Source organism: Symphodus melops (assembly GCF_947650265.1).
Source record: "Symphodus melops genome assembly, chromosome: 17".
NCBI classification, from domain to species: Eukaryota; Metazoa; Chordata; class Actinopteri; order Labriformes; family Labridae; genus Symphodus; species Symphodus melops.
The window spans coordinates 18,765,602-18,789,604 of record NC_136707.1 but is presented as its reverse complement, the minus strand read 5'-3'; the positions used below and the strand labels follow the sequence as shown (position 1 = coordinate 18,789,604).

General features: G+C 39.4%; 3 protein-coding genes across 4 annotated transcripts; 1 reads left to right on the top strand and 2 right to left on the bottom strand.

Annotated features, from left to right (window-relative positions):
• Window positions 1-853: 853 nt before the first annotated feature.
• LOC306838446 (neuropeptide B-like) lies at window positions 854-3,039 on the top strand. Its single transcript, XM_079366638.1, has 2 exons — window positions 854-1,953; window positions 2,624-3,039. Exons 1-2 carry the CDS (start codon window positions 1,690-1,692, stop codon window positions 2,750-2,752), a joined length of 393 nt encoding a protein of 130 aa, XP_079222764.1. The 5' UTR covers window positions 854-1,689; the 3' UTR covers window positions 2,753-3,039.
• A 103-nt stretch (window positions 3,040-3,142) lies between these two features.
• LOC306838445 (guanine nucleotide-binding protein G(o) subunit alpha-like) lies at window positions 3,143-10,544 on the bottom strand. The gene is made up of 9 exons (XM_079366637.1): window positions 10,419-10,544; window positions 9,768-9,903; window positions 9,502-9,686; window positions 8,898-9,058; window positions 6,580-6,708; window positions 4,595-4,724; window positions 4,427-4,498; window positions 4,053-4,140; window positions 3,143-3,501 (listed from the first exon to the last, which is right to left on the bottom strand). The coding sequence occupies exons 1-9, from the start codon at window positions 10,455-10,457 to the stop codon at window positions 3,311-3,313; spliced, it is 1,131 nt and encodes a 376-aa protein (XP_079222763.1). The 5' UTR covers window positions 10,458-10,544; the 3' UTR covers window positions 3,143-3,310.
• A 528-nt stretch (window positions 10,545-11,072) lies between these two features.
• On the bottom strand, window positions 11,073-22,523 carry LOC306838521 (ethanolamine-phosphate cytidylyltransferase-like). Of its 2 annotated transcripts, none has more exons than XM_079366729.1 (13): window positions 22,169-22,523; window positions 16,891-16,979; window positions 16,442-16,603; window positions 15,784-15,850; window positions 15,612-15,696; window positions 14,772-14,812; window positions 14,090-14,238; window positions 13,844-13,926; window positions 13,513-13,590; window positions 13,364-13,429; window positions 13,209-13,274; window positions 13,028-13,116; window positions 11,073-12,487 (listed from the first exon to the last, which is right to left on the bottom strand). In XM_079366729.1, exons 1-13 carry the CDS (start codon window positions 22,309-22,311, stop codon window positions 12,343-12,345), a joined length of 1,263 nt encoding a protein of 420 aa, XP_079222855.1. In that variant the 5' UTR covers window positions 22,312-22,523; the 3' UTR covers window positions 11,073-12,342. The 2 variants fall into 2 exon arrangements, with proteins under 2 accessions (XP_079222855.1, XP_079222856.1); XM_079366730.1 differs by having other exon boundaries at window positions 14,090-14,222; window positions 14,771-14,812; window positions 22,169-22,522.
• Between the last annotated feature and the right edge of the window lie 1,480 nt (window positions 22,524-24,003).

Below are 24,003 nucleotides of genomic sequence, written 5' to 3'. Positions count from 1 at the left end.
ACCAGCCCTCATACAGAGAACCTCCGTGTCCTGTGCATATGACAGGCAGTTTGATAGGCTTTGTTGTGGTTTGAGCACAGAGAGACGTGGGCCGACACCTGTTCAAGGTCGCGTGAAAGGATTTGGTGTGTTTGTCTTGTATTCTTTTAATTGAAGCTGGTAACATGTCAAAGTCAAATGCCACGTTTGTTTAAATAACACTATAAATTTAAATACTGTTGATAGAGGATGGGCGTCAAGTTTCAGTATCTGAACAATTTCCAGCTCTTTTGACATTTAAGATGAATCAGCAGAATAAGATACAGCTTCTATTGTATGGTTTGCAAAAGAAACTTCCCTGCAGTTTTACATTGCTGTCCATATACACAGAACTAAGAGAAAGAACTCCAAGAAGGCCACGTAAATGATCCATTTACAGACATACAGTTAAAGATATGTTAACAATAAAATACAATTCCAACTCAACACTTTAATACAATAATATGATGGCTCGTTCAGTCTGGCTTCCTTCTCCAGGAAGGAAAGGAGATTATTTTTAAGCCACTTCTTTCTACTGTACCTGATGAGGGCAACGGACCTGCAACAGCCAAAACAATGTACATGAGAAAAAAACGTGCAGCAAATCTAGAAACGATAACATGTGCAAAAACAAAAGTAACGTCTGGAGGGTGTTGCAAGTAAAGGAAATGAACCTCCAAAAAACCAAAACAGCTGCATTGACATCAAACAGCCGAAAGCAAATTAATGACACTTGATCATGGAGACATTTATGCAGAAAACATCTGCATTAAGAAAACAGACGTGTCTCCAGATCTGTAAGGATGCTCAGTGGAACCGCTTTTATTAAGAGGAGAGAGTGAGTGAGACAAGACTTCTATTTTTCAGTTGTTGTAGATCAGTCGCCCGCTTGGCTGTCAGCTATGCTTCTCAACTTAAAAACTTTTAGGTATGATGACTAAATGTTTTGTGTAATTATTTCCTTGGGTCACATTCCTTTTAATTGTTGTGTTTCAGTTCTATTTTAGTTCCATACTTCTAAAAATAATTGTGTTCACTTATCACCTTTAATAACAGATTTTTAAAGACAAAGCAAAGGCAGGAAGTCATGACGAGAATAAACATGAACAGTCAGGCCAAACAGAGAAGTCTACTATAATAATATAAATGCAAAGCACATGAATAAGAAAGATTTAAACAGACTTACAAACTTTTATGAATCCATGAGGCCTCTGAGATCAACTCAGAGGTCATGTTATGGTTAAAAGATAAATCAGAGCTGTACATCTGACATGTGATTTACTGACTATTCTAATTGGTGAATGAAACTTATATTGGTGGAGTTTCTGTTATGTGGGTCTAAATAGGCTACATTACACAAAAAAGAAAAAAATAAGGAATTTAAAACAACCAAGAGCTCTAACTTGCAAACCTACATGTATCAAACAAATATTCAACAAATATTCAACATTGACTCCCAAATAGTGATGGTTAGCAGAAATATTATTCTATTCTCACCTGGAGTGAATTTCTCTGAGGCGTTATCCCTGAGGAATTACCCACACACATTGACGAAATACGTTAGGATGACGGGGTCCCTATAAGTAGACTGACAAGGAGGGTCCAAACAGCGTGCGCTGACAGTGAGGAGGACCAGTCACGCCAAATTTGAACCAAGCTGCTGTGCTCGACATGGAGGTGCCCGCTAAACTCATGTTCCCCATCGTGATCATTTCCGTGCTGCTCGCTCACAGTCCGGCTGACGCATGGTACAAGCAACTGGCCGGGCCGAGCTACTACTCGGTGGGCAGAGCGTCCGGCTTGCTGTCCGGTATCCGGAGGTCACCGTACGTCAGGAGAGCCGAGCAGACAGAGGAGCTGTCAGACAACGGAGAGGCTGCGAGCAACAGCGTGTTCTCTGAATTAACACCGCAGAGTTTCCTGCTGAAGACGATGGTCAGTGGTCGTCGATTTTATCAAAGCTTTGTGGGTTGAATGAGTTTGCCATTGCGCATTACGCATGGCGACTTGCAACCTTGCGCGCGGAATTGAGGGTGTGAGTTTGACAATTAAGGTGTGTTTTCTGGCTTAAGTTAAGGCGACCTTTTTCACCTGTCTACATATACAGAAATAAATCAAGGCTGATCTTTAGTCTTTATAAACCATGTCGTCTTCTCGTGGATTGCTGGTTTTCAGTCAGGAAAAAAAACTCATGTTGCCTATTCTATCTTCTGTCCTCTAAAATATGTGGGAAGAGCATTAAGCTCAAAAGACTATAATTAAACAGCCATAAAATAAGGAACTTTTTCATTGTAAACAACATATTTAAATATCCGTGTACTGTATGTAGACAAAACAAATGAAGTTAAAGGCAAAATAACCAGTGTTTCAAAATCCATTTTTATGCAGTAGATGAGACGTGTGTAAGGTTTATTTAATTTGCAGAGAATATATAGGGTTTTTTTTTGTTCAGTTTATCCATACGATGTTTAGCTTCTGTTTTAGACGCTATAATATTTTACGTCACACTGTCATTAAAAGGTCTGTACTCCACGAAACAAAAAAGGTACTCAAGAAGTGGATTTCGTCAGTGCATGAAACTGAATGTCTGTTTCTCTCTCCACAGCCCGTTTGTATTAAAGACATCAAACCAAACCTACAGAGCTGCGAACTCATCCAGGACCTTCAAGGCTCATTTAAGTGCAACGCAGAAGTCTTCCTTTCTCTGGACTCTTCAGACTGCGCAGAAAACTGAGAACAAACGCAGAGGATGAACCCGGCTTATCGGAGACGTTGAAATTTAAAAACTGCATTACCAAAATAAATTGAATTTAAAATTCAAATTTGTGTTACAAATCAATATGTCTATTACGATTTAGAATTTCAAAACGTGTGTATTGGCTGATAAACTCAACACTTTCATGTACGTACTTGATCTGAGTTTTCATCAAATAAATCACGTCGCAGCTTTCTTGAATCCTTGACTGATTTTGTTTGTCTCTACACAAAGTCCTTTAAAATAAAAAAAAATCTTAATATGGTTGATTAAGAAGCATTAAATAGAACCAAAAAGTTAAAGTTATTGTCTCAACGATACATTAGTTGAACATGAGCAGAAATTTAAAACTGGAATTATTTAAAGTGATGTAAATACACCAGACAAAATCCTCAATAAATATTTTATTAAAATCATTTAAAATAAGTTGGAGAAAGTGCAGCTTATAATACATTTTACTGATTAAAACTGAGAAACAGACATAACTGTGATTACATTAAAAACTAAAAGCAATCTAAAGAGTGACCAGCAGACTTTTTACAGCAGCTCTATGGCCTCTAGGTTCTCCTTGATAATCTGCTCTATGACCATGTGGAGGACCACCTGCACGCTGGTAGTGTCTGTGGCAGTGGTGAAGTGGTGGTACACTTGTTTGTCAGGTCTGCCGACACTTGATGCAAACATGGCCGTGATGTGGTGGGCTGCAGCATCTATGTCTCCATCTGCTCCTGGAGGAAGGAGGAGAAAAAGAAAAAGAAAAAGAAAAAAAAAAAAAAAAAGAATTCTAGGAACATCCATTCAGTAATGGTGACCCAAATGAACTACAACCTAAACTACACTGAGTCAGTCCTAATCATTAATTATTGATAAAACAAGACAGGCTTCCCATCGAAATCTGTGCAGAGGGCACAGATAAAATATGACACCAAGTTGCTTCCAAGTTTCTGTGAAGGATCTCAAAGATGCATGGCCATGATACAACCAGAAAGCATGATTTATACATGCACTAAAGGAATTTTGATTACCCAACGGACAGCAGACTAATTCAGTGAACCCTCCAGCAAAACAAAGAAGCGCACACACAAACAGCTGCTCGAGGACTGAAAGATAGCAGAAAAAAAATCTTGTAGTGCCACATTGATAACTCCTATGTTGATACAGTTGAGCAAGAAATGAAGTGTCGGACAGAATCCAAAAGTGTCCCACAAGTCAAACAAACCTAATTACAAACAGATTGACACATTAAATAGGGAACCACTATGAATCCCTTGAAACATACCTTTGTAATTTGAAAAGTAACATCTCAGGTGCCTTCCAGAGTGTAGGATCTTCTCACGGAAAAGGTCAGTTTTGTTCATTAGCAGAATCTGTGATGTAGAGAGGGATGGTTCAAGAATTGTGCTGAACAGGTAAACAATGAAAACGTTCAAAAAGACTCAGCTTGATGGCTTTAAAAGGGCCAGTTGGCTTTCTGATCTCAAATCAGTCTAATGCACACCTAAGAGTCTTGAAACATTGATTCTGGTATTTGGTCTTTGTTTCTTCAATCGCTACTTTGTATAGTCAAGTATAAAAAATATGTGCTATCAGCCTTTTTTTGTCCAAGTATCATCTCATCTTTATTAAAAGCATCCAAACAACTAATAAACTTACCAGTGAAACGCGTGTAAAGACTGCATTGGTGCAGATGGATTGAAAAAGTTCGAGACTTTCTTGCAGCTGATTCTGTTGTGTAAGAACCACGAATGAAGGAAAGAGACCATTAAAAATCCTCCCATTTGATTTATGTGATCTCAAATGAATCCGTCTTTCATTACATACTCCTGATTTGTCCTCCAGCAGCGTGGCATCATAGGTGCTGAGGGCGACCACAAACAACACGGCCTGAATACAGTCGAAGCAGCTGAGCCACTTCCTCCTGTCACTGCGCTGGCCCCCGACATCATACAACCTGTGAACAAAAAACATCCACTCGTGATTAATTCATTCAACACATACAACTGATCACATAGACGAGGAGGAACATCAAGATTCATTGTATGTAATTGTCACTATGTTATGGTTTAAACTCCTGACATCTTGCACTCAAAGTTCCAGCTAACAAGGATCTCCATTGACAATATCATTTATGTTTTGGAGTTGTAGAAGTGGGAGGAATATTATTCACGAAGAAAAAAACATTTTCCCTCAAACAAAATACGTAATTGCGAAAACTATATTTAAGTGTTGCTATAATCCAAATCAACTGTTGAGCTCTTTGGATTTAAAGGAGTGAGTTATATTTTTGGAAGTGGTTCTGCACAGATTACTTAAATCATAGTAAGTATATCAGTGACAGAACGTTTTTTTATATACAGCTAAAGCAAAGCTTTCATTCATTTGCAATGGACTCCATCACTACTCTGGATTGATAGATTAAACTCAAAATCAATTATTTGTTCCTTTAGGTCAACTGTCTTATTTTCAAATTCAACCCAATCAAACCCATTTCAAATATTGAGGCAATCTTTTCCAAAACTCAAACTGGCACTAAGTGCAGCCGAGGGTCTGGCTGACACGGGTAATGAGTTGCAATTGGAGGCCAGACAGTCTCCAGGTGCACGATTGCAGTTCTTGTGTCAAAGGCAATGAAGTGTTTCTCTCCTGGGTCAGGAGGCAGTTATCGCACGCTGGGGGACAATAAGCATTCACTGTGGCGTTTGACAGTAGCACCTCCTGTTCTGCAGGAGAAAAATCCCCTCTCAGGACCGCAAGCAGACTCGTATGTTTAAAAATAAATTATTAGAGGAAGTTGGACAAACCAACCTGAGGAGTGATAAAACCTGTGAGCAGAGGAAATGTTTGCTTGAGTTTTTTTTTTTTTTTATTGGAATCAGAGAGGACAGTCTTACTACCTCTGACAGTTTAAGAACATTTGTTATTTTTAAGTCAATGATGGTATCAAAATCAAAAGGCTGAGTGTGTTAAGCAACCAGTTCTCAATGTATACATTCACATATATCTTGCGTCAATGATTTCCATATAGTTGAATATTTAAGTTATACCAAGTTTTCGATGTAATAATCACTTCCTGGTGAAAACTATCTCAAAGAATTCCTTAATTATTTAACAAAGTGAAGCATGTTGATGCGATTCTCACTGAAGACGCTACAGTACATGCAGTATTCATGAAGTCCTCGTGTGTATGGAGTGCGTTTCTTGTTACACACCGAACCCTGTCACAGCACAGGGAGCGGCCACAGAGCGTCGTGAATGTTTGCTCGTACAGGGAGAAAAAAAAAAAGAAAAAACTGGAAAAAGGGCAAAAGGTGGAGTTTCATTGTGTCATTGCTATGCTTCCTCCACATGTTATTATTCCTGCAATAACTTGGCACGGAGGAATCATCAATATTTCATGTGTGAGTCATGCGTGAGCAGAGGGTGGCTGCCTCGCTCTGCTCACACAGGACTTCAGCTTTACATAGAGACCCTTCATGTGTTGATGCTGATTCTCAACAATGTGCTCTCCTGGACAGCAGCATGTTCTCGAGTGAACAACAACTCGGTCACCAGGAACTCTTCATTATTTAGTTGGGAATACTTAAAGGGAGCTCAGATCGAGTTTTGTTTGTTCCACCTATTGATTCCAGGTGGACTCAGAGTGTCTCTTACAATGACTTCATAATGGCACTTTTTTTCCCCACAGAGCTTTGAATGTGAAGTCGTTAAAGCCTTGTACCTTTTCTGACTTCAATTTACAACTTATTGGCATTTCATTGTCTGTGAATAGAACATTATAAAGTTATATCAATTTAATAAGCGCTTACCGAAAAATCATTTCATTGATTTGAAACTGCGTTTCAACGATTCCACAGGTCCTCACCCTCACCCTCAGCACATCAGTCTCAGTGGGAATGTATTTTGGAGCGATGATTCGATTCATGTTCTCAAAGAAACTGGAGCGGGGACAGAGAGAACATGATCACTGACAGTTCATATTTCAAAAAAAGTCAATTGTGATTTATCAAGTGGCAAAGTGTACACAGTGTCCAGTTGAGGTATCTGATGCATTTCGCTGGCTGTGTATTTCTATAAACAGTGTGCACTGAGTCAGGTTGAACGGTCAGTTGAAAATCAGTTCCCTAAAGCAGAGACAGTTCAGTTCTTTCACATCAAGGTCCACATTGACCACATTTGCCTGATGGATGGAGATTTCATCAAGGTTGGGAACCACCGATGTCCTCGACAATGTCTTTGACTGAAGTTGATTGCTGCTAGAAAAAGTTAAATTACGCTAAAGTGTTATCGGGTGGTTTGTAAGATTTCACTTCAGCTGATGCAGCCTGCCTCTTTTGCTCTCTAAATACACAATGTCAACACATTCCTAACAGAGAAAGTTCTTCGACTTGAATCAAAAAATACTGTACACATGCTGTACATGTGAGACATTTCATTCACTCCAGAAGAAAGTTTTTTTATTAAACAAACTCCTCTGGTGAAAAAGAATGGTTCAAACTCATAGCAGTGTTTATGCAACTCTACCTCCTTATTTCCACTGAAAGCAATAACAAGGAAATCAAAGTAGCAATGTTTTGAATCGTCTCTAAGGCCATCCAGTTCCATTATGGTTCACTTATTGCAAGTGAAAAGTACTTTTAGCAACATTAAGAGCTCAGTTCATGCCAAAGCTATCATCTGAAAAGTCATTTTACACATTGAAATGCCTCCAGGTCCCGAGGAGTTCAAATGTGCCACAACCTCGTCAGATCCAATATTTCTGGAGGCAGGAATCAATGTGGGATCCAGCAGAGTGAGAAGAAGGGCTATAAGAGAGATGGCTGAGTTTGATATGGTCCTCCAGCACCAATCGAGTTCTGATAATGAAGCTTTCACATCTTCAGCTCTCAGCCTGGCCAAGTGATGTCACTTCTATCATGGCAGATCTGCACAATGTCCCTTTCACCAACAAGATCAGAACATCTGCTCAGTGCATTTATTTCAAGCTAAGGTGAAGAGATATAAACTTCCCAATTTTTTTTTTTTTTTTTAAAGTAACTATACTTTATGTGATGCTACAGCAGTTCCTATATTTTATTAATGATACAAATGTCATTAGGAAACATAAAAAAGCTCATCCCGTCTGAAGATGACTATTAAGTGCACATGGGGGTGGTAGCTCAGCCTTTAAGTATGGCTATCTGCCGTGGGGGGACTGACCAATGGTCACTCATTTCAGGACATGTCACTGAGTAGTGACAACGTGGAAGAACATACTATGCATACTTTTATTAGAAAACATATTGTGATGCCTCTGTCACTGCACTCATCCTGAGCGATTCCTTTACATCATGAAACATTTCATAGAAAAATACTGGGACAGCAGTACCATCTATATTCTGCCAGTCTTTCTATTACAGCATTTTAGCTATTGAAAATGGAAATAAGTGCTTAGCTGAATGCTGGAGTATACAAAACACTTGGGGGACATTTTGACGGGTATATGTAATGCTGTTTTTGGATTAAATAACACTTTACCATTGGCATTAAACAGAGAGCGCGACAATACTGCCATTTAGCAAAACATAGCCCGCACTTGAGTTAATGGTCAGTACTTCAAGCTGATGATGTAACACAGACTCAACCAGTGATCTATGCTGAGTAGTGTTTTAGTATTTCACGACACTGAACAGGCCTCTTTTTTAGGATCAACTGTCTAAAGGGCACAATAGCTGAAGGACAGCAGAAAAAAAATTAACAGTTTTCTAATATTTTTACATTTAAAAAAATAATGATAAACAGTACGCAATTTCACAGATGACAGTTATGGCTTTACACACAATGCTTTTTAAGCTCTTTAAAAAAGAAAAGCCTTATTAAATCATGCCCGTATCATCTGCTCCACCCTCATTCTCACCCCACTGGATGTCTGCAAACACTGTTTTTAAATGTAGCCCTAATTAAGACTCCCTTTCCAAAATGTCACAGGAATCATTTCCTGCACATCAGTTATTCCAAGCACTTGCTTTACTGTTGCTCAGCATTGACAAGAAGTGACGACAAAACTTCTAACTGGGCAATTTCCCCTGACATTTGCACTGTCAGTCATAATTGGGCAACATGGATCACCTGAGGTCATTCTACTTACTAAAGTGCCGAGTCGTTCAGCTCAAACTCGTAACCTCTGGATGAAGCTGCTCGCACCCCTTGGTCGGACCAAAGCGCACAGAAAGCATGAGCCACAAAGGGAAGCAGCTCCAGGTCGTCCCCCAAACACTGGCTGCAGGACAGGACAGAGCGAGCGTGTGTCTAAAGGTAAAAAAAAAATAAAAAAATAAAATAAAAAATCAGAACATAAAACCTAATTTTATAAATCAGCATAAAATTAGAGTATATGTTTTTCTCTCCACTACACGTCATAGATTGTGCTTACATTTGCAAACATTTAGTATTCTGAAGTTGAAATGGTCTTCTATTAAAAGATGAATACTGACACCTAGTGCGATAAAGAAGTACTGCGAAGAAAATTGGCTTTTATAGAACAACAAAAATCTGCATTTCTACTGTCAAATGTACTTGTATTGTTGTTTTAATAGCAATTGTTTATTTCCATTGCACCCATAGCCGATGCACCTACAATTATAATTCACTTAGATTTGCTGCTCTCTTTTGATCATCTTTTTCTATTGGAATTCAGGAGCAACGTGGCACCACAGTTTGAGTTGATCAAGTTCGTTCTTATTGCTCCTCACCTTGTTCTTCTTGTTAGCCAGGTTAATCCTCAGCATGCCCATTCCTCGCAGAACAACCTTCATAGAGGTCAGCAGGTTGTCCAGAACTGCAGGCTTAAAACTGATGAGCTCCTGTTTGGAGAAGCCATGACTGTGGATGATCTTTATCTGCTTGATCAGGGTGCTCTTCCCACTCTCTGCAGCTCCTGTCAAACAAACCAGAGAAGTGCTTTCACTTCAAAATGTCAATACTGCAGTGAGACTTAACATTTGAGTAGTATACCTACCAAGCAGGAGGATTTTCACCACGTTCATCTCAGACTTAGCATGTTCCCAAAGATCTTGCTCTATTTTAGAGCTCTGCAGTTTGGCCTTTTTATCCTCTCCTGTGTTGTCCTGGTGAAGGCACATTCTCATGCAGATCTGAAGAAGAATTGAAACATTTAAAGCCAATAGCTAACTGCAAAATCTCTTTTTTTGTGAAACCTTTATGGCTAATACAAACATACCATAAATTATTTAACAATTAACACAGGATTAAATACAAATGCATGCCTTTAAATTGTTGAAGTGTAATTTATAACTTTAAAATATTCATTAGTAAATTAAGTAGGTCAATAGGAGCCAATATTTTATTTTTTCCACTTTGGCATAATTTTGCTTAACAAGCTATTCCCTTGAAATGACTGATAAAAACTTGTTTTACAATGAAAATAAATTTTAGTAGTGTTTTATTTTTATGATAACTATCTGAATAGCATCCTTAGGGTTTATTCTTTTAAGTAATTGACATTAAATTAAGATGTTTTAACTGAAAAGCGACACTACACTGACCGAAAACTACAAAGAACATGTTGATTGTAGTGTTTTGAAAAAGTCAATGCATCTTCTTCTCTTTTTTTTTTTTGAACAGTTGAACAGATACTTGAATGTTATACCTGCAAATCGGCTGGTAGTTTATTTAGACAGCAGAACATGGCTCAGCTCGCTCTGTCGCCGGTGTCGTAGTCAATGATTTACAGCCTCGACTGCAACAAACAGTGTTATCAAGAAACGCAGAAGCTAATGCTTAATTAGCAGCACCTGTGGAAATTCCTTTTCCCAAAAAACTGCCCTCGAGGTTTTGGAGCTTTATTTAGCGCCTTTAGAGATAGGACAGTCGACGGAGTCAGAAACCTGGGAGAAAGCATAGCCTATAAATGACGGTATTATGCACAGCCAAAATGAGCCTTAAGTTCTGGTTAATATTCCTTTAAAAGTCATATAAATTCATGCCTTTGATTTACGCTGGTACTCAGATAGGTCAGACGACACATGAACTTTCCTGCTCTCTCTAGGTACCAATCTGAAACCTAACTAATCTGCGTCTAATGACATGACATTTAAAGAACCATGTGTGTGAGTCATACACGCTGTAAAATTCAGATATTTTTTTCTGATCAAAGGTCATTTCTGTGTTGAAAAAAATGACCTTAACCTTTTAAAATGTGACTAATGCACAGCCTGCTCATTTACTGGAAACATAAATGACGCATTATAATCCTCCTCGCATATATATGGTTTCTGTTTGAGAGGGAGAAAAAAAGACAAGCCTGTCTGAAATACCATTTTATAATTATCAGCAATAGTGTACCTTAGTTCAATCATTTTTTACAACTGGGAGTTGTTGTTAACATACATTACAGCCTACATTGAATACATTCCGACTTCACATACAGACATTATTATGCTTTTTACATAATGAAATAATCTATACAGTAGTTAATGCAGAGAAGGTAAGTAAAATACACATCTACAAAAAATATATTATTTCATATGATTTGATATAGAGACAGGTTATTTGTTCAATGACAGTAAGAGGTCTATTTCATGAGTGAGAGGTCTATTTCATGATCACGTCAACAACATTGAGCATCTGTCATTATACTCTATTAATAATAAAATCTAAATGTTAAAAGGAGTCTGTTAATGCTCTCTAAATTAGGATCAATGTAAGGCGTGTTGTTTCAAAACAATGCATTTGCACTCAAAAAGGCCAGGCATGCAGGTGTCTTTGATGTGCATTTGAGAGTTAAAAAATCTGATAATTAAACAGAAAAGTTCTGACGATTTTTCGAGCAGTCAGTGCAGTCTGATAGGAGCGAGGTCTGGTATGTACATGAGGTCCAGTAAAAGTCCATCAAAGTGTCAACACCTCAGACAACCAAAGTTAGAAGTATAGAACCAGGGGAACTGTTCTTCCCTGATTCTCTACTGGTTTTAGCATCCAGCAGAGAGACTGTAATCAACCTATGATACATACATACAGTATGTACAGTATATACAAAGATAGTTTAGCTAGGGGGCGACACCCATTGCTGGACAGAGAGCAGCAAAAATCCCACATTAATGACAAATCACATCCTTTAAAGTCAAAGGAATGGCCAACATCTCAGGTCCCCACACCTCAACATAATGTCCAAACCCGAAAATAACTCTTAAAAATGTGTTTAAATGCAAAAAATTAAAGTACTTAAGGACTAAAAAAGTATTTTAAGACAAAAAAATAGACATTTGATTATCTTCTTTGCTCCTACTTTAGACTAATATTCTGTCCATAACTCCATAGTTCGCTGACAGTATACGCGAGTGCTGACTAATGAATATCATGTAGTTGCATATGTAGGATATATGGATACACAGATCTTACACACATACGCACACCCACACACACACACACCCACAGTATACCTGATACACACAGCAGACTATGCTGACCCAGCTATAAATGGGCTGCTGTAAGTACTGTTGTCATCAGACATGACTGTCACTGTTATCAAAGAGTTGTTTTTAGTGTACATGAGTTTGAGTGTCCCTGTGATGTCAGTTGATGGTGCTTGTTTTGGGGCCTTTCTGCAACACAGCCTGGGGTCTTTCTTTAGTCTTTTCCTCCTCTTTTCGCTTCATGGCCTGAATCACAGCAATCTCTTTGGCCTCTTTCTTCTGGTTCCTTGCCTCAAATAACAACCTGAATCAAATAAGGGAAAAGTGAAGGTTATCAACAAGCCCTTACACAGATGTCTATACTTTTCACAGCAGCAAGCAAACTTCATCCAATTTATTTTATCAAGAGCCCTATTCAGACTGTCGTTTCAACGCTCGATATTTACGCTCCTGTGACATTTTGCCTTCAATCTGAATGTTGTACAGGTGTAACAGGGAGACAAAGTGATCCACCTTCTGAGGCAGTAACAGAGGCTTACAGTGGTGAGATGGGGGGGATCAGAGCAGCCAGCTGGAAATAACAGTGCCGTATGTGTGTGCATGTCTGACTCTTCGTGTATGTGGAGCTCCTGATAGGCCATGTGAATTCACAAACAGGGACACCAATAGTAAGCAGTTGCAGAATCAATATGAAGGTCTTCAGGCATAATGACAACAGAGCTTCCTGACAGTCTGCTGTTGTAGAATTACACAATGAAAAGGGCTAAAGATAACTTCTCTTTGTTATTTCTGCACCCATGTCACAGTGTTTGTATTTTTCATTTACTTCTAGTTTTTTTTTTACCTGTTCTTAATTATCCTCTGCACAATTGCATCTGTAGTAAGGGTGTTTCCACTGTCAACAGTACGTAGGATTCCTATCCTCCTTGGCTCCTGGATATGAAGCAAACAGAGCAAAATAAGTATCATTCATCATCTCTGCAGATTACAGTGTTAGCTCTATATATGTGTGTGTGGAGTCTTACCACGTGAGGGTCGGATCCATCCTTGTCAGGATATATTGCTGTCTTTCCATGGCATACAAGATCCACCTGTGGATGAGAATGTGTGTAATGTTATTGATTTTTATCAAACAGAAATGTATTATTTATTCATAAAGGATAATTGTCTTCTTTGTTACCTTAAAATGGTCGATCAAGTCTTTGGTGACTGCAAACGGAGCACCAATCACCACTTCGGAAACATACTGGGGGGGGGAAAGTACACATTAAATTCAGAAATCAATTTTACAAAATCCCCTGTAGATTAAGAACATGAGGACAAACCTACTCGACAAGCCAGGACGCTGAGTGTTCGCTCGTGGACATTCATGATGGGGTAGTTTTTCCCTTTGTAGCGATTCACCTCCTGAAAGAACACAAAGAAGAATCACAATCAGTCGTAGTGGTCAGGCATGTGTGCACGCACAATCCATTTGAAAATAGTGCAGGGGTGAGGAGTGCTAAAATAAACTGAATAATAAATGATGTAATATATCATTTACAAAGTTAGATAGTTTTACAGTATTTACATTAAAACAGTGTGCATAGGTTTCAAAAGGAAAGGAGAAATCTGAAGTAGAATGTAAACATGCCCTTCAGTGAGGCAGTAAATGTCTCACCTGATCAAAGTGCAAACCCACTATAATGTATGGCTTTTCAGCGAGTTTATGCACTGCTTCGAGGAAGTCAACATGGCCGATGTCTGACAGGGGACGGGTCAAGGATGTTTGTGAAAAAGGGACTTCTCAGCAACAGAATTCCTAACAACTCACACAGTCCTTCCACAGCTGCTTTTAAGAATACAAGTACAGAAACATCTTAGAAGACACTGATAGCAAATGCAAGAAACAAACTAGAAAGGATACGGAAGAGGTCAAAGGCTCCTGCCACATATATGATGGTGTCTCCAGGTTGAGGCTCCTGCCCTGAAGCAAACTGGATGATCTTCTGTGACGTTTGAAGGAACTGAGACACCCCCGTCCAGGGACTGTGGCCCTTCTGCCCATGTGACCCCCGTAAACCATACACAGACAAAATTAGCACAACATGTACAAACAGAATACGCTTCAGTTAATGCCCATATACTGCATCACTGCCACCTAGTGGTGTGCATCGTTACTCTGCATTTGGCTTAGTGAAGCTTGTCCCAAAAAGCCGGACAAATGTATTCAATGAGTGCCAAATTCACAGTGTTCCAGTTTTAACAGTTTGAATGGTGCAGAGACCCTCTGCTGCTTTCACACTATTTAAACGCTCAACATGTTAACTCTGGGTTACTTTCCCCATTCAGGGAACAGAAGAGACATTCACTGTTTACTGGAAGGGCCCACAGCTTGATTTTAAAGTGGGTCCACAGTAAAGACCTTTGTTTAATAATGGTTGACATTTGGTCCACTCAGCAACATTGACTATTTTATTGACAAATGAGTTAAGAGAGAGGAAGCTAATTTTGTTTTAAACATGTGCCATCAAGAAATTGGAAATAGGTGAGAATTTGATATTAATTATGAGATATACATATATATATATATATATTTGGTACCTACCTTTCCAAAGTTGTCTGTGTGCTGCTGATAGTCTGAACTATCCTGAAGAGCAGAGAGAATCGAGTTAGAAAGAGTTACATTTAGACAACAAAAAAAAAAAATAGCAAGACGACAGCGTCCTTAAAGTGAGGCAAAAACAACCTGATCGCTCTCTGATGGCTGAAAGCAGTATTGCACAGCGCGCCTCCCCTTTGTCTACAGATGTGCCATGGGTCAACATTTTATTTTATTCTGAGAAGCTTAGTTTTAGTAAGATCTTCAATGCTATTTAACTCCGGTGTAACATCTTAATTGGCACCTTTTTGTTCCAGTTTAGCAGAGGAGAGAACAAGAGCAGATGTAACTAGCACAAACACTGCAGTCAGTTATCTATCAAAACTCTCAATGTGTACCAGCACTAGAGGCCGACCCGTTGGATCTTTTCAATGTTGTCAGTAGGTTCAATGTGTGTTTTGAGTAGTTAAAGGGCCGGACCATATAAGGATTAATGGACAAAGCCTGAGTGACGTCACCCACCTGTTTACTGCAGGGGACTTTGGATGGCAGTCGCCATGTTGGAAATCCTGTCTCAACCTTATTTTCAGTTAAGTTAAGAAAAGGCTTGAGCTGGAGCTGAGGCGGGTTTTAAGCCATTTTACAAACTTTTATGCCACACCCACCTGTCAATCAGAAGAAGAAAAAAAACTCTGCCTCTAATTTATGTCACCAATGTGACATGTCAGAAATAGTATTCTTTTGTCAACAAGAAGAGATGGAAACATGGTGTCCATCTTTGTACACAGTGGCTTAGACTTGGACTGTGTGTACTGAGACTGTGTGCAAAACCTGTTAGTGTACTTACAATGTTACTGTGGTGTGCTTTGGTCATCAGTAGCATCCTGCCAACCAGATCTGTGGTTGAAACTCCCTGGGTTCTCTTACACTCCCTGTAAAGACACCATGTAACATCTTTATAAAAGCACAAAATGCCCCGCTCTGACTGTATCTTTCAGCATATCTTAATTAAAACTCACCTGTACCGGCCGGACTTCTTCACCTCTTCATACGTGTCTTTCCCATCCACTGTTAGTGTAATATCATCTGAAAGAACAGAAAACATGAACTCTAGAGAATATCAAATTGACAAAACTCAGTGACAAAGCTTTATTCTTGCAACTGTGATGTTTATGCCTATTAATATTTTAAGTGAAGTGATGTTTGTGTCCCCCTGTTGGGCTATGAAGGTACTGCGGGACTCTACCAACCGATCCACAGCCGCCTCTTAGAACCCCTGTGAGGAGCATTTGGTCTTTACACTTAAAAGTTGTGTTTATCAACAACAAAAAAATCATAGTACGATGTCTTTTGACAGATTGTCAAATGTCAAATGTACAAGTCATGGAGAATCTTTATTGTTGCAAATGTAAACAAAGACTGGTTCTTCAGCGTGCTGCTAAATCTACCCTGTGGCAGTAATGTCAGGCATGAAATATAGCTCTATAATTATATATATATATATCCTGATATATGTCCTGACCTCACCCTGATAGTCTTGTTTGCTTTAGTAGTTTATACAGAGTCATCAGTACTAATTGCCGTCTGTTTCATGACACGTAACCCCTCACAGGAGCTTTGACTGATGTTGGACTGTTGATGTTTCTGCAAAGAACAAGAGGAAGCGATCTGCTGTACCTCCGTGCACACAGAAGTCACAGTTGTACTTGTCGAGGGTCTCTAGTGTGGTGACGTAAGGCGCTCCCTCCACCACCTCGTCCACCCACTTTATGGCCCTCACCATCTTGTATCTCTCTGCCTGAGTGAAGACTGGCGGACCCTTGTGCTTCGCAATCTCACCTGTAAAACACAGAGAGATAAGAACACTCATAACACATTGTGAACACTGTGAACGTTAATAGAACTACATTGGTGACAGATTTTGGTAATGGCTTGGACCTTGACATTAATGTCATTCTGGGTTATCTAAATGACAGTGTGTTGAAGGAGGGTGAGTCACAACGGCTGCACTACAATCACAACATTCCCTTCAAAGTGTAAAATGGATACTGAAGGTACAGTAGACTCACTCTACTCTAGTTGTGGGAGGTGACGATGCTTGTTTGACGAGAGTCAGTGATTCTTACTGTCTGTGTGCACTCCAACGATGAGGTAATCTCCCATGGCCTTGGCCTGTCGCAGCTGGTTGGAGTGTCCATAATGGACCATGTCATAGCTGAGCGGGAAAAGAAAATGAAAAAGGGAATAATAGTCAACACATTTGCATAATAGCAGTGAGGTAGAGTAGCTGTATGAGCTGTAGTTTTAAACTCAAAGACAAACGATTGAGTGGATTCGTTCATTTCATTTTACGTTAATTACACCTTGTTTGTATAGACAGATCTGTGCTGTTGAATAAGGCATGGCTGTTCTTAGGGCGGAGGAATATGGACCAAAAATGATATCTTGAGACTTAAACATATATACATGTATATTTTTTTTCTTTTCTTTTAAAACAAAGTCAATCCTCAGTCAGACCACTTCGGGTTAAATGCCAAACGTAACAGCCAGCTGCTCAATGTCAACATGTACATGTGTATTTTGTTATGCATGGGGTGTTTGACTTTTGCTCAGAGAGAGAGGGGGGGGGACAGTGAGAGGAGAAATAGGGTAACTGGCAGTCGACGTTACAATAATAATCGTCTTACCCGATACCTCGCTGCAAAATATATCTATCTATCTTAAAAAGTGGATATATTGCTCAGCCCTAGCTGTTCTTATTTGTAGTTTTTGATGTTTACATTTTAAAGCTCACACTGTCTTTCATTACTGAAAAGGCAGACTGAACGTTTTCCACCTGGAATGCATAGAGTTTTGGATTCTGTTTTTTTTCTCTCCAAAAAATAAGGCTAAAAGACTTCAAAGTAAAAATCAATGACTGAGAGGGAGAATATGAATGGTTTGCTCACGAGATGAAATACAAATGATCTATTTAAAATGTATTTCTGACGATGTCACTGTCATCCACACTCCATGTCATGTGATCTGCTGAACATCTGATCAGAGTCTCACCATAAAAATGTCAAAAGCACAGTGTGTTTCCCCCTCGCTCACACTCCACCCTGCCTGTGATAGCATCTGGAGATAATTAGATTAGCACCGTTTGCAGACTGAGACTCTATCATTGTAATCTAGCATAATAGTGAACAGATGGGCGATAGCCTTCTATCACTATCACTACTGCCAACAGCTGACATCAGTGTTAATATTTTTCTTCATGTTACCACATGAAGGATCAGAGAAGTCAAGGCAGGAATTTATTTAGTAACTATGAGCAGCTCTGAGTGAGCAGGTAACTCAGAGAATCACAACGATGAATGAAGAGGAGAAAAAGGCATCTCTGTCCTCTTCAGTTTGTCAGCACCCTCAGGAGTCAGGTGTTAAACAGGGCTATAAATAGCATCCTAAAAATCAATAAGAAAGCAGATGAGCCTCGCCAGAATTACAGTGTGTGCACAGCCACAACAGTAATATAATCCCATGTTGTTTTTCAGCGTCAGTCTTTGCTAAAGACAGCGTGCAGCATCTGCGTGTTGCTGCATGCAGTCTCCCTACAAAACAAGCAGGCCTGCACCTGAGGGTGCTGTGATAGACAAGCAACTGTTACTACACAAAGTCTTTTCTGTGACTCATAATTATTGCTCTGCTGGAACAAAATGTGCACAAAGGTAAAGGGTTTTTGTTCGAGCAAGGCTCCTCACAAAGACAGCAAGACATCTCCAGTGTGACGTGCTGCCCGTCTGTTGAAATGAGATCCACATGTGCAGGCTCCGAGGCGATAGTGCAGGGCCAGAAGAATCTAGTAAGGAGGGAGGGCGTTTGGAGGTCAATGAATAGAATACTCTGAGACCCAGACCGAGTTACATAAGACCAGGAGGCTGCTTCTGGGGTGTTATAGTAGCTGTTTGTCTGACGTGTGTTACCCTATTCCTTTTTTTTTTTTTTTTTTTAGCAGGGATAGGTCGTGACAGGATCAGTGTGGGATGATGAAATATTGATTAGCTTACCCTATCAGCGGACACACTAACAGCACCTTAGCTTCACAGGAGCAAAAACAAACCACATTTAACGGGACAAGGGCAGTAACTAGCAAAAAAAGACTAAATGTGAGAACATAATCTGGAGACATAGAGCTAATTTCATCTTTTATTGTATTCTTTGTTTGTTCCCAGGAAAACTATTAGTCTTGATAAGCCCGAGCAGAAAACAGGGAAACACTGTGTTACGTCACAGAGGCTTTAAAGAGCTGAGTTTATGGTTCTTGTATGGATGCACTGTCTCAGCAGTTACACAGTGGAAGTGGACCTTACACTTTTCCCCCGGTGATGATTCTTCTGACAACTGATCTTTAACCCTCGTCACCTCTCTGCACACTGACGAATGAGAAAGGAAAGCGTTGCTTCTGCAGGGAGGATGCGTCGTGACTGAGCTCTTTCCTTGGAATTTTCCTCTCATGCTGCTGACAGGGCTGGATGTCAGTGAGAGCATGATGATGATGATGATGATGGTGATGATGTGGAATAGGGCTTCGGGGGGGAACAATGTGTTCAGTGACAGGGACGGCTGCCCGAGCAGCGGTGGCCGGAGCAGGTGTGGGCAGGAGGGGTTAGAGGGGTTAACGGCATGAGCTCTGTTGACATTGGCTCTTCTTTGCGTGCTCAGCCCACCGGTTAATATTCTGGCATCCCAAATATTCTGCAACATTCCACCAAACCACGGACAACAAGCCACACCTAAATGTCAGGATTTCTATAAGAGAAAGCCACTGTAATCCCGGCCTTATATACAAAAATTCAAAACATTTTATTTTGAAGCTACCTAGTAAAGAGCTAGACGCTGTCACCAAGGATCAGTGTTTTAAACAACTTTACAGTAAAGGGTTAATCCTCCGAGGGAGGCCGTTTATAGAGTTTTGACTTTTGTCAAAAGATTAGTAGAAAAAAAATCTGAAAAAGGAAACATTTTTAAATGACTAATAGCTGCAAATTCTGCTAGATCATATTAAAAAAAACCTTTCTCACTAAAATTTATGACGACAACAAAAGTTAATTTCTCAATATTGCACAGCTGAACCTCAGAAAAAAGCTTGCATTTTTTTTTGTAAGTCAATTTTCTGTCATGCATTTCATGGACAGACCTTTGCAGCCCCTTTCAGTTTGCTCCCATTTCTGGGATATCTAACGCAAAGAATTTCGCTGCTGACTCGTCCCATTAGAGGTGCAAAGCATTTTTGATTGAAGGAATGTCTTGTTTACCTTTGATAAACCAACGACCTCCCTGTCAACAACACTTCTGTGCAGTCTGCAGGATAGGCGTTTTTACTTAATTCCTCGGGCACTTCAGAAGGCGAATCGTAGAAATACACAGTGAATGTTTAGGTGGCCAATGGAAGTCTGCACTGGAGACCTATGTCTAAATAATATCACGTTCTTTAAATAGCTAAGTGAAATGTCTATGATTAAAAAGTCATTATTTGACTCTTTTGGTTTGATATCAACATATTCTATGTAAAACTAAGGTATCGGATGCTACAGAGCTTTATAATGGACCTTATTGGAAGTGGTAACTGAAATTCTGTAGCCTACAAATATCTGAGAATACTACTAATAATAACTAATGTATACTCAAATACTGGAGAACACTGTCATACTTTAAATTCATCTCAAACAGAACACAAGTTAGGCTAGATGAGACTTTGCGAGTTCTGTTTTTGTGCTCAGCTGACCAGTTCTACAAAGAGAGGCAAGTTACGTTTATCTTTAATATCAAATATAAAAACTAAGGAGCATGTTGCTGCTGGATACTGTACAGCTGTGCACCATTACATGACGCTCAAACAGACCACCTTGTTTGTTTAAATGTGTTACTGTGGGATCCCAAAGTGAGGCTGAGCAGAACAGAGTGACCCTGTGCAGCATTAGAACAGTCGCTGTAGCAGCATACCCAGGCCTTGAATCATGGTGTATGTCTGCTGAGCAGTGTAGTGGTGCCCATAGAAGTGGCTATACTGTGCAGCAGAGGCCTCTGTTATGGTTAAACAGTGATATGCAAGACTGCTCTTGCATATTTAATTCACTTTAAAAAAAAGAAAAAAAAGGCATTTTGTAGCTTCATGTAAACACTCAAGTTCCTCTGCTTGACTGAAGGGAGTTGGGATTGTTGTGAAATTAAAATAATCTACAGAAGAAAAAAGGGCTTTATCATTTAAACTGATAAACAGACTACAGGCTGAGACAACTACATGTCCCTTCAGCATCCGAGGGGAACTATTTGCGGAATACTACTGAATATTGTGAGGGGATTTAGAAGTGGGTATGGTGACTGAAAAAGAACCGGGTAAACTTGCTATACCTGCGTATAACAAGCACGACAACACTGCTGCTGAGTACGTCTATGGTTTGAAATGTTTTAAATTATATCTTATATGTTGGTAATTGCTTCTTATATTCTATTTTATCTACTTGCTATTTTAGCCTTATTTCCCATGTTAACTGTTTTTGCACCAATACACCAAGACAAATTCCTTGTATATGTAAATGTACTTTTTTTTTTACAATATTTAAAACTAAGGAACAATAGAGAAGGGACAGAGATAGTATAAGAGGTTATAGAGTAGAATTTGTGTAATCTTAATTCAAAATACGTTTTGATTTATATTCATTATCTATTGCGACATAACAGATGATGATATTGCTTTTTTGTGTCTTATGGTGTAGTAGGTTAAAACAACTGTGGTGTGATGTGTCTTTAAGCTAAGGAATTTACTTTCTAGTCTACTACTTATTTTAAAGCCTGATATTATTTGAATGGAGAATGGAATATTTAGAGAGTCAAAACAACATTTAGTGGCCATTTGAGCCTTACATTAGCCTTGGCTGATGTCTTGATTTGCACATGTTGAGTAAATTAAGGCGGTAAAATAAAAATAAAATCAGCAGGAACAGCATTTTCAGTTGGTGGACACTTGAAAATAATGTAAGCAGCTCGGTGGTCTATAATACTATCCTGATGGTATTATGTAATTGTGTGTCCACTGAGTTGGAAAATGTACACCAGGATCATGTGTCAGTAATGATGCCAAGTAAAACTAGTGTACTGTAATCAGTCCTGAATTCCACTGGCCATTTGTTTGGCCATTATAACCATTAAAGAGCAGGAAATGCATCAAAATGAAATGAAAAGTTTGTCTGCATCACTGGAGGATGAAGCAGCAGTCCTGAAGGAGCTCTGCAGCAGGCCTGTCCTGGTGGTAGATGTAAAGACTGACACTGTTCGTTCAAGCGTGCTTGAAAATGCAAACGATACGGAATAAGACTGTAACATGTCTTCAACACTTTCAAACATCCGATCAGAAGGAAAACTCACCAGCCGTCGCACCACACCCGTATCCTTCGCCTCCTCTTCTCGGGACTGCACGCTGCAGCGCTGGGGGTCGTCCCTGCGTCTTTCCCGGTTGTTGCTGCTGCTGCTGTGTTCACTTGGTGGTGGTGATGCCCGTTCTTGATCATTTTTTTTAGCTGGTGCTTTATTCTTTTAAACGAACACAAAGTGCAACTACAACTACTGAAGGTGTCCCTGCAAACGAGATGGTAAGCGGATCGTGTCGGTCGTGTATCCCCCTTTCAGTACAGGACAGCCGGTTTCTGTGTCAGGATCAGCAGCAGCACCACCACCACTGCGATGCGCCAACGCCTCCTCGACCGGCGACGCAGCGACGCATGACGCACGACGCCCGGCGACGCCAAGTCGGGGAAACAATGCAGGCACAACGCGAAGGGAAGGTGAATTTGTTAGTAAATCCCGTGCCATTCTTTTTTGTACCAAGGGCTTTTATTTTGAAAGGCTCAGACTTGAAGAGAGGTGTTAACATTGTTAGGCTTGACGCAGGTTCAATCGTACGATGAAGTGCCGGTGAACGCACGCGGCTGACATGTTGTTACATAATAGCAGCGTTTTCCTCAGTCATGTGACAAATATCTAGATTCCCACAGACATAGCAGGCTTTCTGCCAACACTGTCTTTGATGGAATGCCAGTAAGGCCAGTGCATTAAATGGACTTCCATTTACTATCATGAAATACTTTAAAATAACCAAATTTAACATAAGACTTGGTGAGCCAGACTACATCCTATATCATTCCAAGTGTCAAATATAAAACATGAAAGCATGTGTTATGATATCATTTATAAAGAATAAAAATAAGTTATATCATATGTGAGAGAAACTAAAAGGCATTCGAGAATTTCTATTGTTGATGGAAAGGAAATTGAGGTTGTACACACTTTAAAAAAGGACAATTATGACCATGAGTCAGTGATGCCTTTGGGCGCCCATCAACAGCACTGCAATGATGTTTTATCCAAGTGAAGATACTGTTTAGTGTTTGATGACACAGAGGGTTCTCTGTGTTGGCTTTACTATTCAAAATGTGTGACTAATCATCACAATCAAGAAGAGTTCAATTACAGCCTTCATGCTGAAACATTGTCTGTCACACTGCACACATTTCAACTTGCTTTACATGGAAGCTATTCTTATTTAGACAGAGTATTAGGGCCATCTTTAAAAAAAATCTACAATTTTGTACAATGTGAAATGTTCATTTATGAGAATATTGCATATTTAAATCTAAAAAGTGTTTCGAGTTCAAGACCAGCTTGCGTGAAAATAATTAAAGGAGACACCTGAAACAACAGAAATAATTTGTGGTTCTGTGGTTCTTTCTTCAGAAAACAAAAAAAAACAAACTGTTTCTTATCTTTTCAAGGTTCAAATATTTCTTGACATTGTGAAGATGATGATCTGCAAAAAGCATTTGCCTATGTAGCTTCATATCTGGATAAGTAAAGCCCCAACACAACAATTAGATCTTTGTCTGCCTTGTTAGTGTTTGTTATGTGCAGAACCAGTTTATGTCCTGTTCACACATTGTTATACAGATAAACAAGATTTTACAAGTTGAAGTGAAAACTTGCTGTTTTCTTACCGACTAAACAAGGAAGTAGGCCTATAGTCTATTTACCTAGGCTATTTGAGAAACTGAAGTAAAACATCAACCAAGGCGGCTGTTGCTCTTCTGATATAGACAAAAATAACGACATTAATCTCTTAAATGTATGACTTTATTCTTGTAAATTTATGAGATTGACCTTAAATTTTAGGGGCTTCTTTTCTTTAACTTGGCCCTAATCCTCCATCT